The 19358-nt window shown below is 35.0% G+C and overlaps 1 protein-coding gene across 1 annotated transcript in view; it reads right to left on the bottom strand.

Annotated features, from left to right (window-relative positions):
- Positions 1-19358, bottom strand: part of LOC131949435 (tyrosine-protein kinase transmembrane receptor Ror) — a 36489-nt gene that overhangs the window by 14373 nt on the left and 2758 nt on the right. The window contains exons 3-7 of the mRNA XM_059311344.1: positions 16821-16993; positions 13847-13923; positions 11168-11255; positions 10622-10743; positions 6677-6850 (exon numbers count right to left, since the gene is read on the bottom strand). Coding sequence (XP_059167327.1) covers positions 6677-6850; positions 10622-10743; positions 11168-11255; positions 13847-13923; positions 16821-16993 — 634 coding nt within the window. The remainder of the gene's footprint in view (positions 1-6676; positions 6851-10621; positions 10744-11167; positions 11256-13846; positions 13924-16820; positions 16994-19358) is intronic.

The following is a 19358-nucleotide window of genomic DNA, read 5'->3' as shown; positions in this document are numbered from 1 at the left end:
CTTATTGTGAGGGAATAAGGCTTTAAGGAAGTCTGGTACACATTATATTCTTTAAGTAAAGATTGTGTATTTTGAATAAATATATAAAGGTTGATATAAAGTGATTGAGATAACAGAACAAATATAAGATACATGATGTATTGGGAGTGTGAAAAGTAATGATAAATATTTGCAAAATGGATAAGGTGAATGGATCAGATAAATGGATCAGATATAAATGGATGAGATAAATTGATGAGATAAACGAATAAAATAGATAAATAGATAATTGGATGAGATTAATAGATGAGAAAAATGGATGGAATATGGATGAGATAAATTGATGAGATAAATTGATGAGAAAAATTGATGAGAAAAATTGATGAGATAAATTGATAAGATTAATTGATGAGATAAATTGATGAGAAAAATTGATGAGATAAATTGATGAGATAAATTGATGAGATAAATTGATGAGATAAATTGATAAGATTAATTCAGGAGATACATGGATGAGGTACATGGCTGAGATGAATAGAAGATAATACATGGATAAAATAGATAAATGGATACCAAAGATAAATGGTTGAGATAAATGAATGAGATAAATGGTTGCGATAAATGAATGAGATAAATGGATGAGATAAATGGATGCGATAATTGAACAAGATAAATGAATAAGATAAATGAGTGAGATAATTGGATGATTTGAATAGATGAAATAGTTTATAAAATAGATAGGCCTACATGGATACACAAGATACATGGATGAGATAAATTGGTGAGATAGATGTTTGATATTAATTGATGAGATTCATGTATGATATAGATAAATGGATGAGATTACTAGATTAGATAAATGGATGAGATAAATGTGTGTGATTAATAGATGAGATTAATGGATGATATAGAAAAATGGATGGGATAAACGGAGGAGATAATACATAAACATTTAGATTTACAATGATAAGGGACTGAGACTAAAATACCGACATAATGAAATAGATCTATAAACTAAAACCGATTAGTGAAATGGAATGAAATGGGATTCCAACAACAGTAACTAAAATCAACTGCATTGATTAAAAGAAAAAAAAAACACGACTTAGTAACTAAAGGAAACACAACTTTAAAAATAGAGAACGAGGCATTTTTATTGAAAGAAACGAATAATTAATTAATTGCTTAAACACGAATTTTAGGTAAATAAGAAAAAATTAAGATAGACACGACTATTTGATAAAAAGCCAAAATGACTTTACGAATAAAGTATCGACTTAAAGTTCGCTTTTCGAACCTGACGTACCATGAAGCAAGAGAAGTAGAGTTCACCTGTTTTTGTGATCGGCTAGGCATATTTCATCCATTTACATGACGTGGTCGAGGACCGTATAAGCTTAACTTCATCTACCCAATGGATTGCTAGGTCTAAAGAGGAATCTTTAATTGTTTTTTTTTTAATTAGTTAACACAGACACTAACCAACATCAGAAATTACTTTCAAATCTCAATTACAAATGTATTTTGGTAGAACGCGTGCTCATCATCTTCTTCACATTTCATAATTCAATACAATTCCCTGTCCCAATACGGGAGTCACGTGAGCGTAATGAAGTACCAGGGCATGTCCATGCTAAATTTAATTTTGTTCTCTAACAGAAAAAAAATCGTCCAGTTTGGCTGGGCAAACTAACTAAATTAAAACACACAAAAAAATTATCATTGATGGCAAATTATCTCATGTATCAAATCTCATTTTCAGAGGGCTGAAGCCTTTTGATAATTTCCTCGAGCTGAAGTGAAGCAGAAATTTAATCGCGTGGGCGGGGGGAGGAGTTATAAAAATAGAGATTAATGTCACATTTTATTTTTATCTTGCGTAATATTTCTTTTCTAGAAGCTTTTACACCCCCACCCCCCAAAAAAAACGAACTTAATAAGTATTAGATTTTAAAAGCGGGAAATATAAGCAAACCGGAAGAGCGAAAGTGGATTATTTCCGGGTTTAGATTAAGATATTTCTTAAATATCATTGACGTTGTTCGATAGGTTAGTCGAAATAGACGAAGTATTGTGAAATAATCTGTTTATCAGAAATGTTAAAGTTCGTCTGTTAGTATTACCGTTTATAGAAGTTTGCTTGATATTATCATGGGTTTAAATGTATGCGTAGAACAGGATATTGTTAACCGAGAAAGGGGAATAATCGTAAGTGCATGGATTCGGAGGGAGGGCAGTTTTTTCCCTTTATACAAAATACTAAATCTTGAAATCATTACCATTTATTTAGTTGCGGGTTCGGAACATATGTCGTCATTAAAAAATTGTTTTTTTTTCCCTTTTCCTTACGTCCTTTCTTAGACACCATAGCCGGTCACCAATTTGTATTGGAAATCCGAACACCGCCACATTATTCGTTAAGAATAAGCAACTTAATGAGTTAAAGAGAGTAGTCTTCATTATTATTTGTATCTTTGCGCTAACTCTATTGTAACAAAAATAATTATTTAGTTAAAAAGGTAAACACTTGGCTGCTAACCCGAAGGTCTCGAGTTCGAATCCGGGTCCATGTCAGTAGATTGTCCCTGAGTACACCCAGCTCTAATGGGTACCTAACTCATAATAGTTAAAGTAAAGTCGGCTTGACAATGTGCTGACGACACAACCCCGTCATATGCCGAGGTCAAGAAACATATGAACTCTACTACATCTTCCCTTTGGATTGCTAGGTCTAAAGAGGATTATTTACTTCTTTACTTTTAATAACGTGAGTTAGGTACCCACAAAAGTTGGGTGAACTCAGGGAAATTTTAGAGATTTGAATCCGGATTCGAACTCGATACTTTCGGATTCGACGTCTAACATTCTGGCGCTCAAACCAACACATTCTGTGAAGATAGTACCTTCATCGAAATAGTTCCGCAAACGTGTAAAATAAACCGGGAGTGATCTCCCCTAAACTTTCTCGAATATTCTTATATAAAACAACAGGGGGTGGGAACTCGGGATATAGATCTAGTTATGATTTTTAATCCATTTTAAATACTTAAACTTTTTAAAATAGAATAGAATCTTATAGAAAAAAAGTATTGCGCACCAAGCGAACGCCGAATAAAGATGTTCATAATGGTGCGCAATATTATTAGTACTTTATAAATTTAGATGCGTTTTTGAGAAATCGGAAATAGCGTAAATTAGTACTTCCCGTCAACGGAAATCACTCAAAACAGAAGGTAGAGAATTAGATCTTTTACTTACAGGTAAAATTTCATTTATCTATCTGAAATAGTACTCAAGTTATAGGCTTTTGAAAAATTCAAAGTAGAAAAAGTACCACTTGCGGTTATCGGAAATCGCTCAAAAGTTGATACGGATCTACGATTTTGATAAAATACTTATATATGAAATTTCATCAACCTAGCTGTAACGGTACTCAAGTTATCGTGTTTACACACACACACACAGACACACACACACACACAGACACACAGACATACGGACAAGATTGCAAAATTATGTTTTTCCGTATCAGTGAGGTGTAAAACGTCGAGATTTGTAAAAATCTCGATTTTTTTTTTTGCACGATTACAATACTTTCTCTATACTACGTATATACGAGAAAGTAAAAACACAATGTCAGTAAGTCACAATGTGTTTATGGGGGGTTATCAGATGCAGACGGGATACTATAAATATACACAAGCAGCGGTAAGGGTGAGTGAATTATGTTTGTATCGATTTTATTCCTGAATTGGGGATTTTGGAGAGTTGCGAAAAGGAATATGTTGAAATGAACCTAACGTTTTTTTTTAAATTTGTTGGAAGTTGAGGGGGGGGGGGGTGATGGTGTGGGGGATGAAAATCAGCAGATAAAAGAGGTGAGAGAAAATGAGGGAGAGAGTAGGGTGAGGGGGGTACAGTTCGTGTTGAAACAGATGAAGAGAGAGAAAGAGAGAGAGAGGGAGAGAGAGAGAGAGAGGCAGATTGGGATACATAAAGTAAAAGATAGAGAAATAATAATAAATGTGCAGCAGAGGAAACAGAAAAAGGCTTTTTGAAAGTATGAGAGAAAAATAAGAGATAATAAGTATGAGGCGAATAAAGAGTGACATTATATGAGGTGAAATTAAGTGTTGTGGGTTATAGTATAACATTCAGGAAAAAAAGACGAAAATAAAATACTGATTTTTTATAATATGTGGGTCGGAACGTTATGGTGTCAATTAAGTTCGCTTCTCAAATATGACGGTCCATGAGACTTGATTCATGTTTTTTTTTTCATTTCCACTAGCTTATTTAATTAATCTTTAGGTTAATTATATACTGTTTTTATCTTAATTTGGTATTTCTTATTTAGACACTTTATCTGTTAGATTAAGGGGGGATTCATAAATAACGTAATGCTTTTGAACTTGACTTAACCTTATGGATACACGTATTTAAGACACTTAATCAATAAGGTTAAATAAAGTTCCCCTTTCGAAATTAACGTTCTTTGGCCAAGTGAAGTAGAGTTCACCTGTTTCTGTGACCTCGGTATATGAATGGATAGTGTAGTCAGCACTATGCCCAGTCGCGATTATTTTCCTGAACGTGAGTTAGGTACCCACAAGAGCTGTGTAAACTCAGGTATGTTTTACAGATTTGAACCCGGATTCGAACTCGATACTTTCGGATTCCACGTCTAACAAATGCTATGAAGATCAGTACCTCTTACGACTCTTAACTATTCAGGCCTTACTGTATGTGTGACGAGGCGTCTATTATTAAGTAAAATGTAGTAAACAATCTTTGATTTATTCGAAATTGAGTTTCTGTTTTTTCTTCTACTAAAAAAATAACCATAACTGATGTTACCCCCATCCCCTCCCCCAAACACTACGCCCCCAACCCCACCCCTATACGGTGTCCAAGCAACCTTTGTCACGCGTCTTTTCTTTTGGATATCGTAACTTGTAGACAAGACGTGTTTTCACTGTCGAGCTAAGTCAAAAAATGTGTTACTGTTTGTCTTTTTTTTGTCTAATCTGTAACCACACTGTTGTGTGCTGACGAAGACCTTGGGTCGAAACGACCATGGTATTTCTAACTGTCTTTAACTTGTGAGGTAATTAACACAATCTGTTTTATTACTAATCAAATCTTGGTCATATTCTTACCATATCAGTAACCCTAACCTAAATTTCAAGCACATTCCTTAAGTAATATGAAACTTTCAATCTGCCAGAGATTTTTTTAAGACTAGTTATCACATCTCAAGTGAAAATCTTTCGTTGGCTATCAATCATTTAGGTGACTACGTGACTAAGACTAACAGGGTTTTGTTACAGTTTGTTTTTCTCTTAGCCTAGTTAATGCCCCTGTCTTTCATGTTTATTTGTTATTGACCCTGCTTTTATTGTTAATTTATTATTTTTTAAAGAAAGGTTTAGTAATGGCTTGGTTATTGACACTGTTTTCTGTGGGCTAGTTATTGCCCCTGTTTTTCTAGGGAGTTAATCAGTATGCTTTTTATGTGGATTAGTTACTACCCCTGTTTTCAATGTTCACAAATTGTGCTGTAAAAACAATGTCAGGTTTTTCTGATTAACATAAAAAAGCATAGACTAATATTTTCTTTTTAAAGTTCCGACATAGTGATTTTATATGATTTTTAGTCACCTTTACACTGTTGCACCTCAGTTGTACATAAAAGACCTAGCTAAAAGAGTATAGAATGTCAAATTGTGGAAAATAAAGTGACTACAAACGTATGATACTATACAAAAAAAGTATTAAACAGAATAGTATGAACGCTGCGTTTCTTAAGCTAGATGTAAAGTTCAAGTCTCAAAATAATACTGACATTAATCGTAATCCAATGTGAATGGCTAGAGTTAGGGTCAGAGCTGTACAGTTACTACTAGAAGTTGATATATGACTAAGATTAATGTTAGGATTTGTGCCGGAGCTGTTATATCAATAACTTTATAAAATGCCCATCCTACCCCTACCTAGATCAACGTTGACAAATAAAAATCACCTGTTTCTAATGGAACATTAACACTACTCCCCACCCCCACTTTTTTAATTATTCTCACTTATTCGAAAATCATCAGACCAATCATAGTTTAGCTCCTATCAATTACCCACTCCCCAGGGTAATAGCACCCAAACGCCCATTCTAGAATACATACTATACCTCTAATCTATTTCCATCAAACCCTTTAACGAGTTCCTTATTTCTATCCCCAACTCTAACCCGAGTCCTAATCTTAACTCTTTCTTCAACCCCATGCACGGCCCTATTCCTGTAAACAAAACTACTCCCAATTATATCCCTATCTATATATCTATACCTAACCGTATTTCAATCGCTAACTTATCTCTAAAGTAACCCTAAGCCTAACATCATCCTTAATTATTTAAATAGCGCTCTCTATCTCTATCTCTATTCTTTCTATCTCGCTCTCGCTCTTTTTCTCTATATCTCACTCTGAATATATATATATATATATATATATATATATATATATATATATATATATATATATATATATATATGAATGACACGGGGGAGGGTATTTGACAGAGGGCAATGTCTTATTGCATATGTGTAGGGTGTGTGGTGCTTTTTAATGACAGGAGAGAGGGAGGTGGTTGGGATAATTCCTCTATGCAAGCTGTTACGGTTCTACTTCCGTATCTGATAACCTACCCTGTAATAGTCATTCGTGTAGACATCCCGTGACATGCCGAAGTCTGAGATCTTGACAATCAGGCCATTGCCCACCAGACAGTTCCTCGTGGCCAGGTCGCGGTGAACGAACCTCTGAGCGGCCAGGTAGCTCATCCCACTGGCTATTTGCACGCTGACGTCAACTAGGTCAGTCTAAATATAGAACAGCATGTCAACCATTTTCCAGTAGTCGTTAGCCAATAATTTTATGTTTTTATTTAAATAAAAAACCAAATAACAGAAATGAAATATCGAAGCGGTCTTCATTTTTTGTATAAAAGAAAATTGAAAAAAAAAACATTGGAAAAAGAAATTGAAAATGTCAATGTAAACAAATAATATAAAGCAAAGTTTAATCAAATTCCCCATTGGGAATAAGCGTTAAGCATAAGGATAGAACATTTTCGATATTGATCAGACCAGCTGAATCACTATTTATGCTTGGTTATAATTATAATCACGTTATTAAATTTCCTTTTTTTTTAATAAAGTATTTGATACGCAAGAACTTTAAAAATCTTAATTTAACACTGACGTATGACTTGCGTTTTAGGGGTTCTCGATTTTTTTTTATATTTAGATTTTAAAAATGCAAGGCATTATGAAATAAGTTGAAAATAAACACAATATTTTAGGGTTTTTTTATGATGTAAAAACAAAAACTGTTCGAAAAAATGAAGAGTAATTCTATTCAATATATTTTTTTTACAAAGTACTTTATAAAAATGTTTTTTATGCCCACTATATAATTATGGAGCCAAAATTTAGATATTTTGGGCTTCTGAGATTTCAAGAATGCAAATAAATTTAAAACTGAAAATAAGAAAAGTTTAGAAACAAAAATTAATACAATATTTCATTTTTAAACATTTTTTTTTTTACTTTTATGTGTCATTTATGTAGAACAAATTACTTACGTACGGCTTCATAATTTAAAAATAAAAAGCGTAAATTAAGAAAAACAAAACAACTATAGTGTCTTAATGATCGAGCTTAAGTTGCGTGTAGATAAATTTAGTGAAGCAGACAATGAGTCTACTATAATAGAAAACTAAAATCAGAAAACCATCTCCCCTCCCCCGCAGGTGAAATCAACGCTATCTGAGTATAACGACCTGGTTAAAGGCCAACAGAAATTGAAAAAAAAAATCATGCTTATTTAGAAAAAAAAGACAGAAACACTAGAAAAGAGGCTACACGTTTTTTTCTATCTGCCTGTGTCACCCTAACGAAGCAATTTAATATCTTAACCAACTCTTTGTTTTTTATTTTAAGTTTTTCTTTTTTTTTTAGTCTGGCAGAATTTGGAAGGTAAATGACCTAGCATGTCAACATGACCTAGAAAACGGATAGGATATGAAGGCGCTGACATTTTGTTGAGTAATAACTTCTAAATAGTTCTAGCAATCCTTTGCATATATATATATATATATATATATATATATATATATATATATATATATATATATATATATATATATATATATATACACACATATATATATCAGTGTTTCTAATATTTGGAAAAATTATCTTTCAAACTTGACGGTCTCTGGAGTAGGTGAAGTAGAATTCACTTATTTGACCACGGCATATAAAGTAATAGTGTGGTCAGCACTATGCACGTCCGACTTTTCTTTCTCTAACATTATTCAAGTACCCAATAGAGCTGTATGGTCGCAGGGAAGTTTACAGATATTGAACCCGGTTTCGAACTCACGAGATTCTAGTCAGCAATAATTCGCTCTACCACTCCGCTACGTCGTCCGTTATTTAAAACATTTACCTATTGAATTTTATTGTCTAAGTAATTTGATCTTAATCGCTAATGCTAGAGCTTCAGCCCTTAATTCATTTTTCAACATGCACACACAGAGCCCTTTTAATTTTGTCAACATTAAAATCTAATTAAAATTTTCGTTGTGAAATACGGTTTAGTGGCTATCTGCTTTCCATGAAGAAGATAATTAGCTCTTGTTATTCGCTGAAGGCTGTAATTGGAATGGAATTGTTGAAACATGAAAGGATTTTATCGGGAGCGAGAAATACGGAAGAAGGGGTTGCGATGAATACAATGATATCTATTTTAACATTGTCGTGATTTCCAAAGAGTTGATTAACAGGGTTAAATAAGGTCCCTATTTTAAGGGTCATTTGCAGGATTGTAAAAGGTCATTGTCATTTGTAAAACGTCTCTGTAAGGATGTGCTATAGATGATACATCACAGAGTTTTGTATGAATTTTTTTTTTTTAAATAAAATCTTCCGGCTTGGCGAGGGGGTTATGAATAATATCGAATCTTATGGAATAAAAGTCAAGATTCTTCTTTGGGATCAGTCTCATATTTCTTTGTTGGGATGAGTGCCACAATTCTGTGTGGGATGATTGTCACAATTCTATGTTGGGATAATTGTCACAATTGTGTGTTGGGATAATTTTCACAACTATATGTAGGGGATTTTGTCACAATTCTGCGTTGATATGATTGTCACATTTCTTATTGTGATAAGTGTCACAATTCATTGTCTGAATATTTGCCACAATTATGTGTAGGGAATATTGTCACAACTATGTGTATGGAATATTGTCACAATTTTGCTTTGAGATGATTTTCAAATTTCTTATTGTGATAATTGTCACAATTCAGTGTAGGAAAAATGATACAATTACTTTTGACATGAATATGACAATTCTGTGTAACGATAATTGTCACAATTAGTGTAGGGATGCCAAAATAATTTGTTCAGATGTGTGTTAGGTTTCATTTTGCTTGGATCAATCGCGGTTTTTTCTCGTGTTGTGATTAGCGGCGAAAATTCCATGTAACGATCACTGGCAAGGTGTGTGAATTATGTTATCATTCGATTTGAATTTCTCTCAACGCTTTTAGACACATTCCGTAGAATTTTTACGTTTTCACTACTATTTAAGATAATCTGTATAATGACTTTATACCTTCAAATTACACAGATTTTAAAAGAAAGGACCTACTTATTTAATGTTACGTATTTTTCTAAATGTTATACCCAAATATAAATAATGTTATGATATATATTTAATTTTTCAAAACCGTGAAGATAAAGGTACTATGTTTTTTTTTTCACAAAAACTAAACAAAGAACTAAACAAAGGGTCATCGACTTTTGTAACAAATTATCCCAATGTCAATGTCAGAGAACTTTTAAAATAATTTTTAAAAAGACCTTTACCATTACACATAAAAATACCGTTGAGCCTGAGTAAATGGTTCGCCTTGACAGAAAACGCACTCTTAAACCTAGATAATTGTATTCCATTAAGGCCAAGTTGAAGTGTCTGTTTAATGTAGCTGTCTGAGCCGCGAGCAGTTTAGCAACAATATTTCACATCAAAGACGACCATTCGGAGAGAATTTATAAAGTACGGACTTTATAATATGTTTAGCAAAGAATTAGATAACATTAGCAATTATATTTTATTTAATATCAAGGTCGCTTGATTAGATAAAAAGTGTTTAACAATATATTTTCATCTACAGCAAATGTACTTTTTACTGTGTATTTACGCTAAGTTTCCGGGAAGGATGTGTGTTACTTTACAGATAATGTTGGGTTGTCTTTTTACGTTTCCCTACCTCCATAATAATGTGAATTAGGAATCGAATTAATGATGTTACGTATCATTTATGAAGGTGTTCATATTTATATATTAGTGTATATATGTATATATATATATATATATATATATATATATATATATATATATATATATATATATATATATATATATATATATATATATATATATATATGCATTTATTATGCTCAAATACTGTATCAATGCTGATACTATATATGAGGGTAACTACTATTCCAATCTGCACCTTCAAACACCATTAAAACAGCACAACAATGTGTTAACTAAACACATCTAGATCGACCCACCTTGTTGAGTATAAGACCCCGGCTATGTCGCGGCCGGAAATGGGGGTCATTTTTCCTCAACAGTTCCGAGAGGTCTCCGTGGTCCATGTACTCAAATATCATGTATGGTGTTCCACCAGTTCCTGAGGAACATGAGAAATGGAACTTGGTAGAGTTCATACAATGATATTACAACAAAATAAACATATTTGTAATGCTAGATAGTTCCAAGACTGAAATGGAATTTAAAATGTATATTTTTCAAAACACCATATATTGTCCATATTAGTTAATACGTTGTGTATACGTATAGATTAATTAGCATACGCCAATTCATGTTTATAATATACGCAAACAATAATAATAAGAACATTATCGTTTACTCAAAGATAAAGCTTGTTTAAAAAATATAGCAGGGTGCCAAATGAGGTGCTTTTCTTGGTTAAAATTATTTCATATACAGTTTATTATGCTGTGCTGTACTCTGCATAAGTGAACTACCATGCGTCCTGTAAGACTTAAAGTATTTAGTTTTGTGCTGATATGAATTATAAATCTGATGTTTACCTTGTACAACAATACCAAGCAGTTTGAGAATATTATCGTGGTCGAAAGACGCCATAATCTCCACCTCTCTTTCGAAATCTTCATGTGCCTGAAGGATAGCAACAAATACCCATCGTTACTAATTATAGAAAGATGTAGGCCTAAATTTTAAAATTCATAAAGTACTTTGCTTATAATCTAATTAGTCTTAAAACGGAATAAAAAAAAAACCAGCATTGGGCCGCAAGCTAAACCTTTTGAACATCATTACCTACTAAAGAATGAAGCCTGTTTTGAAACTCCACAAGTACTTTTCTAGCTGATAATATAATTAGACTTAAAAGCGAATCGTAGGCAGGCAACGGCCCGCAAGCCATAGTGTTTAGACAAAAGAATTTTGGGCACTGTGTTCTATTTAATAGAGATATGTATTAGTCTATTCCTGTATGTGCTGTACTGTTGTAAAACATTTTAGAGCTGTTGTTGACTTGTTTGTCAAATAGACAGTTTTGATGAATGCTTGGAGAATGTATTGTGACAGACTTTGTGGTAGGTGAGATAGAGTCAACGAGTTGTGTTTGATATCAAAAGTGGTGGTGTGCTAAACATTAAAAAAATGGTATGCATCATATTTCATGCTAAATCATAAATCTTGCGTACTAATTATAGTGATAAATTTGAGTTACTCAAGCAATCAATAAACAATCAGAACGCCCTATAGTTATAGAAGTCGACCTCACAAGTATCAACTTTTTTAGCCTATCATATCACTAAACTATCGGAGCATGAGTATAACTACAGAGAGCCGACAACGTATATTTAAACATTTTTATCACAAACACCATACAATCAATTAATCTCAAATGATCCTACAATTATCGCTAGTTGGAATGATGTGGTCGAGTGATAGAGCTCTCCACTGCAAGTCCAGCTGTCTCGAGATCGGGTCCTGGCCCGGACTGGTGACTCAATTTTGTCCCAGCTGTCATGTGTACCTGGCTCACGTTAATAAAAGTAGAAGGCGGCGGGGGCATTGTTCTGACCACACAATCTCATCTTATGTCAAGCTCAAGCTAAATGTGAACTCTACTTCATATGCCCTGAAGTTCATACGGTCAGAAATAGCACGAACGTTTTTAATTACAGTCGTGTACCAGCATCAATACCACTTTTCGACACACACACTCACACATCAGAACGCCACTTAACCAAATTACCAAATAATAGCTAAATTAAAATCAGTTTGCCAATTAAGTAAGGCCTAACGACTTTACGTAATATCCGCACGCTGGAAAAACTTCATTACCTGCTATTAAATCTACCGTTACCACCTGTGGCGTTAAATGCAGTCATAAAGTTCAATACAAAGGGTAGCTGCAGTTAGGTTAATTCTATTAGTAATAAAACAGATAATGTTAGTTACCTAACAAGTTAAAGACAGTTACACATACTATGGACGTTTCGACCCAATGTCTTCTGCCTATCTTCTATATATATATACTCTTCTTGGAGACGTTAGAAAACAAGCTGTAAGCGCGCCTAGCAGTCCCCTCTCTTCCTCTCTAGGCATATCGCAACCACCCTCACCCCACATGGTCTGGTGAGCTGTTGTTCACGCTAAATGTTTACAACCGTAGAGCCGGGTTTAGTGACGCCTATTAGCGGCAGATAATTAAGTTTGAAACTATTTTAAACTTAGGGGGGGTAACTAAGAGGAGGCTGCTTTCACGGGGTGGGGGGGGGGGGGGGGTTGGGGGAAGGAGGGTTTTAGTGTTTTAAAGCAAATTTTTTCAGTGACAGCAATGGTACTGTCGAATTCACAAATTATGAATTACTGAAAAGTAGAAAATAAAACTAAATAGTGGCGTGTGTTACGCCGCGGGTCGGCTCGTATTAAAAAAAACCGCCTAAACGCTGAAACGCGACTTATACTTAAATTTGGCACACGGGCACCAGATGATTTGAAATAACAGTTATATTTCACCTAACAAACCCCCCTTCCCCATACACCACGCCCCCAACCTCGCCCCTATACTGTGTCCAAGCGTCTTTTTTCACGCGTCTTTTCTTTTGGATATCGGGGCATTTAGACAAGACGTGTTTTCACTGTCGAGCTAAGTCCAAAATTGTGTTACTGTTTGTTTTTATTTGTCTAATCTGTAACCTCACTGTTGTGTGCCGACGAAGACCTGGGGTCGAAACGTCCATAGTATTCGTAACTGTCTTTAACTTGTGAGGTAACAAACACTATCTGTTTTATTACAAGCTTTTATTTAACTCACTTCCTCTGTCTGTCTGTCTAGATCGAAACGCTCGAGCGAAATTGCAGGCACTTCTAACTAACTAACAAATATGGTTCGTAATCGGTACGTGGGTCAAGACATGAAGACAATGCATCATGACATTCAATTTGACTTAATTGGTCGCCTGATTATGTTTTTATAAATTAATTAAAATTTTGACCAAATTAGTAGGCCCTTCTATCCACACGTGTCATTACGGTAAAAGCGCGTCATCACGTTCAATAGGTGCGCACGGTTTTTAGTCATGTAACTCTACTGTAATTACAAATTGTCATTAAGTTCCAGACGTATGGTCCGTGTTATGTTTTGACCAAAACTTCCTTCAGACTTTTTTTTAAATTAAACTATTTTAACACATGTTTTTTATAAAGTGCATTTTAACATTTCCTAAGAGTACCTCGTGAGTGGTTCCATCTTTGATGACCTTGACCGCCACCTGGATATGAGTCTCAGAGTCTGGGGTCACCAAATGACCTGGGAAGGAAACCAAGTAAAAGTGCCATTAGCAGACCCTTAACGTAATTACAATATCAAATCAAGACCTCGGTGAAAACCTAGAGATGCCTCAATAAACACAATGCAGGGCTCGAGTTTGCTTCATTAGCATGGCGCGTAATTACATTGATGTTGTAGTTAATTAGTTCTATTTAAAAAAAAATGTCCTCCATCAAGAATTGTGTAGTTCCAACGCGATGCGAAATACATGAACAGGCGACATATTTGTTGCAGATTTATTTTAAGGATTTCCGAGTTGCATTCTTAAAAAAAAAGTTTTGAATTATAATTACTCTGTTATAGTTCCTTCTGGTTATTAAATGTGGTGGTTGGACGACATTATTACCCGAAAAAATCTCTAGTACGGATCTTAGGCACAAGTTTGTAAGACGTTCCTCAGTCAATCCAGCACTTCTTCTTGTTCTTCTTCTTCGTTCTTAATTTTAGTGCTGGAAGGGATCGAGCCTTATCTGCCAGAGGGTTTGAACTCGAGAATTTGTCGAATTGATCAAGTATGAACTTTTGCCGACTCGACCACGCCCCCATCACAATTAAGGATACGTGTCAACTGGTTAAGTGCCATTGAGGCCATTGACTCCGATTTCAGACTGCTTTTCTTTTTGGATTTGCTTCCATACCAAGAACAAACTACAAGGCAGCACTCGACCACGCCGATCCCTAATCCAGCTCTGATAAGTACACATGTTTACGTAAGGGTCAGAAAAAGCGGCTGAGCATAGTGCTGACCATACTATCCCTTCATACACCGATTTCACAAAACCAGATGAGCTGTACTTTACTATCCCATAGGTGTTCGTTTCGAAAGAATACATTTTTTATAACAGAACATAGTCGTTGTATTATATCAGTGACAGAAGGTCGAGTATTTTGAAGCAAGGAGGTCACCTGAGGCATCATCTACAACACATTGCAGGTGTTGTGTTAAAATTGATCGTCTTAATGGACAACGCCTCTATACAAAGGAGGACACTAATTATTATCAAGGACAATAATTAGCAATTGATTATGTTATTTAATAGAACAAGGATTTCAAACGGGGCATTCTTTTGTTTTATTTTCACTTTAACAACGCAGCAGAGACTATAAGGGGGTGAGGGGGGGGGGTGAACAATGAAAGATGGAGGAAAAGTGCGAGCAATCCTTTGAGAGTGAATGAAAGAAAGAATGAGATGTAAAATGAAAAAAAAAAATAAAAAATAAAACCTAAGTGAAAGGGAACGGAGGTAATGTGGCAGTTATATTGGGATCTGAATGAACAACGATTTTTTATTCACTTTTAATAACCCGAAAGTGTAAACCTTTCTTTCTTCTCCTCCTCATAGATTTCTCTGTTCGTATTACATCAGAAGCACTTATAATATAGCTTGTTAGCAATGTCGCGTGTTTTAGCATAGAATTGTTATCTTAATCAAAAGACAATTGTATTCGTAATATGAACATGCACCTAGACCCCAACAAGAGAGACAAGCTATTTTAACTGACCGTGAAATTGTGTATGTTTTGATGATAAAAGTAATGTATAGTGCAAATGGCGGGTAACATGTCAGTGTATCAAAGATACAATAGAGTTATTGGTATATGTGGATATTTGTTTTATGTGGTCATCATTACAAAGTTTTATGCTGGTTTATAATGTTTGTATTTGCACTTTGTCAACGTTCAAATATTTCCTTTCTTTGAACAACATTTGTTACAGTTCATACATATCCATTTTTGAAAGCAAATATTGATAACTTCAAATGTTAACTTTTATATGTTAGAATATATTAGGTCAATTATTCAGAGCATGTTCAAGGTTCATTAAACATATAACGACTCAAATAAAATCTTCAACAAAGAAAACATATTCCAAATATCACGTGACATGTGCTATTAATACTTATTATCTGGTGTGATTTTCGATGAGAACAAAAAAAAATAAATAAATAATAAAATAAAATAACCACTTTGAAAGCAATTTCTAAAATGTATTCTTAATTATAAGATAATTCATTTAAAATAATTTACAAATGTAATTTGAAAATATTTCTAGACCTTGCAAGATTTAATACTAAACATAACATTTTAAACCAGTGGTTCTTAACAGAGGCGTCGCGAGGCGGGGGCGGGGTGTGGACCGCACCGGTTGACACCATTTAGGGTGACTACACCAAGACAAAAAAATGCAAGATTTCGACGGCTTAGCGGTGCCACTGGTTCTTAACTTGTTTGGGGAGGGGGGTACCGAGCCCCACCAATTTCGTATACGTATCCATCGAAACCTTCATAATAGTTCTATCGTCAGCACTGACAAAATCCGATCGAGAATCATATGTATCGGGTGCTTGTCTGAACTTCACCCAAACCCATGTGACTGACTCACCGAACCCCTGGGGTTCGATGGAAACCAGGTTTAGAACCACTGTTTTAAACGAAGCCCAGTTCCCTTGCTCTACCTAACAATTCCAACCAAGAGCGCTAAACTTTTACACTGTTACCTAACCTATCGTTTTACTGATGATACGTCTTTGATTAGTAAGCCAGCCTTATACAAACCTAACCTATCATGTTGCCTGTGATTTTTATTTGATTGGCGGAAAGCACAGACACAATCATATCATGTACCGTTGTCAGAAAACCGGATTAATTCTATTTTCTACGAACCATGGAATATTGCTTGTGTTCAGGTTATCTAAATCCTTATAAAACCAAAACGCTAACACGCCGCAATAAGCTAATTCTAATTTCAAAATACACACACACAAATGCACACAAGAGCACACACTCACACACACACACTAGCTAATATACTAGCAAAACATGTCTGAAAATGAATGATGGAAATATATATTATATTTTGGTCACCGTGAACCTACCTCTGAACACCTGTCCAAAAGCACCCTCCCCCACCACCTCCATCAGCTTGATATTCTCAGCCGAAACCTCCTTGACATTGTTCCTCCGGTTCACGACCCCGTTAGGATAAAAATAGGTCGGGTTTTTGTTGATATTGTTCATCCGGTCTAGTAGCAGGGCGCCATCGTTGTTTCTATTTATAGCCCAGACCGGAAAAGACAGATACTATTTACATTTCTATTTTTGATAATCAATAGTACATTATTAGATAATATAACTAACATAAGGTAAAACGGATACAATCTTTTTATTAGGATTTTTTAATAGATGACTGTTCTATATACGTATATGCTAAATCAAAATACAACAACTACAAAACCAAATGAAACCTTAGCACACTAATTATTTAAAACTTAAACCACATCTTTTAATTTGCCATATAAACATCTCTAGCAAACTCGCTTAAAAAAAGTTATCAATGCTTTCTTAAATGCAAATATGATATAGCCATTCTATAACCTGAAAGTCTCGAGTTCGGATTTCTTCCGGAGGTGAGTCGGCATGAAGTTCTTGAGTCCACCCAGTTCTGATAAGTACCTGACTTACGTTAGGGAAAGTAAAGGCGGCTGGGCATAGTGCTGACCACACCAAACCTTCATGTACCAAAGTAAAAAGAAACAAATAAACTCTACTTCATCTGCCTTGTGAATCTTTAGGTCTAAAAGGGGAATTATACTAAATGTAACTTCAGAACAAATGACAAAATTAGTTTAGTTGTATTTAATTGTATACCATATTTAGGAAAAAGAAAACTTTAGTATAATTTTTGTTCTTAAAATGACACAGTTACTTAAAGATACTGGATATAAATGTATTTGTATGTTTAAAAGTACACTTTCATTACATTTCTGAAATTACTTATAAAAATATTTGCCTTGTTTTTAATGGAACGATTTAATTTAAACGAGAATAGCGTTTTTGGCGGCTAATCTAATTGCAAACGCATTAAACATAAAATAAACGAATTACAGACTGTTAAGTTATTTTTTAACAATTTCACATTTAACATTTGAAATATAGGCCCTACTTGAATGTTAATTACTTCTTTCCAAAATGTATTTTTTTTTTAATATAGAAGCTAATTAATTAAAACTAAAAAAATTAGGAATACTCTCACCACAGTTTATACCCCACCCACCTCATTTGCCTTCCCACTATTAATGTTGCACTTAAGCTAAATCCTAATGTTTTTGCTTACTTTAAAAGTACACACGCGTGCAAATACACTTACACCAGTTTTCCTGTATCGTATCTTCCGATGTAGGCTTACATACACACGTTACTACTTTAGCGAGCAGACACATAAATGAATATACACATATTATACTTCCATTCACATTACTTATTCCAATCCTATCTCAAAGTTAACTCATGGAATGGCATGGTCATGTAGTAGAGCACTGGGGCTGCTAGTCAAAATATATTGAGTTCGAATCTCTGTCCTGACCAGTGACTAAAATACGTCCCTAAGCCAACACATCTCTGATGGGTTCTTGAATAAGTTGGGGAAATTAAATAACGCTGGGCATATAACTGACAACACCATCCCTTCATAAGCGGTAGTTTAGAAACAATTGAATTCTACTTCATCTGATATATTGATCACTAGAACGCCAAGATAAACTTTACTATCCCCAACCCCACCCCCCCCCCCCACACACACACATTCTTCTTCTTCTTCTTCGTTCTTAATTTAGTTTATGGTGGAGGAAATAAACCAATCCAACTTCTGGACTGTGGTCTCCAGATCTGCAGGTGCCCCCATATAGTTTTTCCATGAGTGGTGTGTATAGTGGCATTTTACACATCCAACACCACGTCACACCATTAACCAGACCCCCCCCCTTCTCTCTGACATAAACCACATAACCACCCACTAACCCTAACCCACCTGATATTGCTATCCTCGCTTCGTTTAGCGTACACCTGCCTTCCCTCTGACATAAACCACATAACCACCCACTAACCCTAACCCACCTGATATTGCTATCCTCGCTTCGTTTAGCGTACACCTGCCTTCCCTCTGACATAAACCACATAACCACCCACTAACCCTAACCCACCTGATATTGCTATCCTCGCTTCGTTGAGCGTACACCCGCTTGTTAAGACATCACTTCCCTCTGACATAAACCACATAACCACCCACTAACCCTAACCCACCTGATATTGCTATCCTCGCTTCGTTTAGCGTACACCTGCATTGCCTCTGACAAAACCACATAACCACCCACTAACCCTAACCCACCTGATACATAACCACATAACCACCCACTAACCCTAACCCACCTGATATTGCTATCCTCGCTTCGTTTAGCGTACACCTGCCTTCCCTCTGACATAAACCACATAACCACCCACTAACCCTAACCCACCTGATATTGCTATCCTCGCTTCGTTTAGCGTACACCTGCCTTCCCTCTGACATAAACCACATAACCACCCACTAACCCTAACCCACCTGATATTGCTATCCTCGCTTCGTTGAGCGTACACCC

This window comes from Physella acuta, unplaced genomic scaffold (assembly GCF_028476545.2).
Source record: "Physella acuta isolate Inbredline_101_S28 unplaced genomic scaffold, ASM2847654v3 ptg000697l, whole genome shotgun sequence".
In the NCBI taxonomy this organism is placed as follows: Eukaryota; Metazoa; Mollusca; class Gastropoda; family Physidae; genus Physella; species Physella acuta.
Note: the sequence above shows the minus strand (reverse complement) of the source record. Positions and strands in the feature narration are given on the sequence as shown.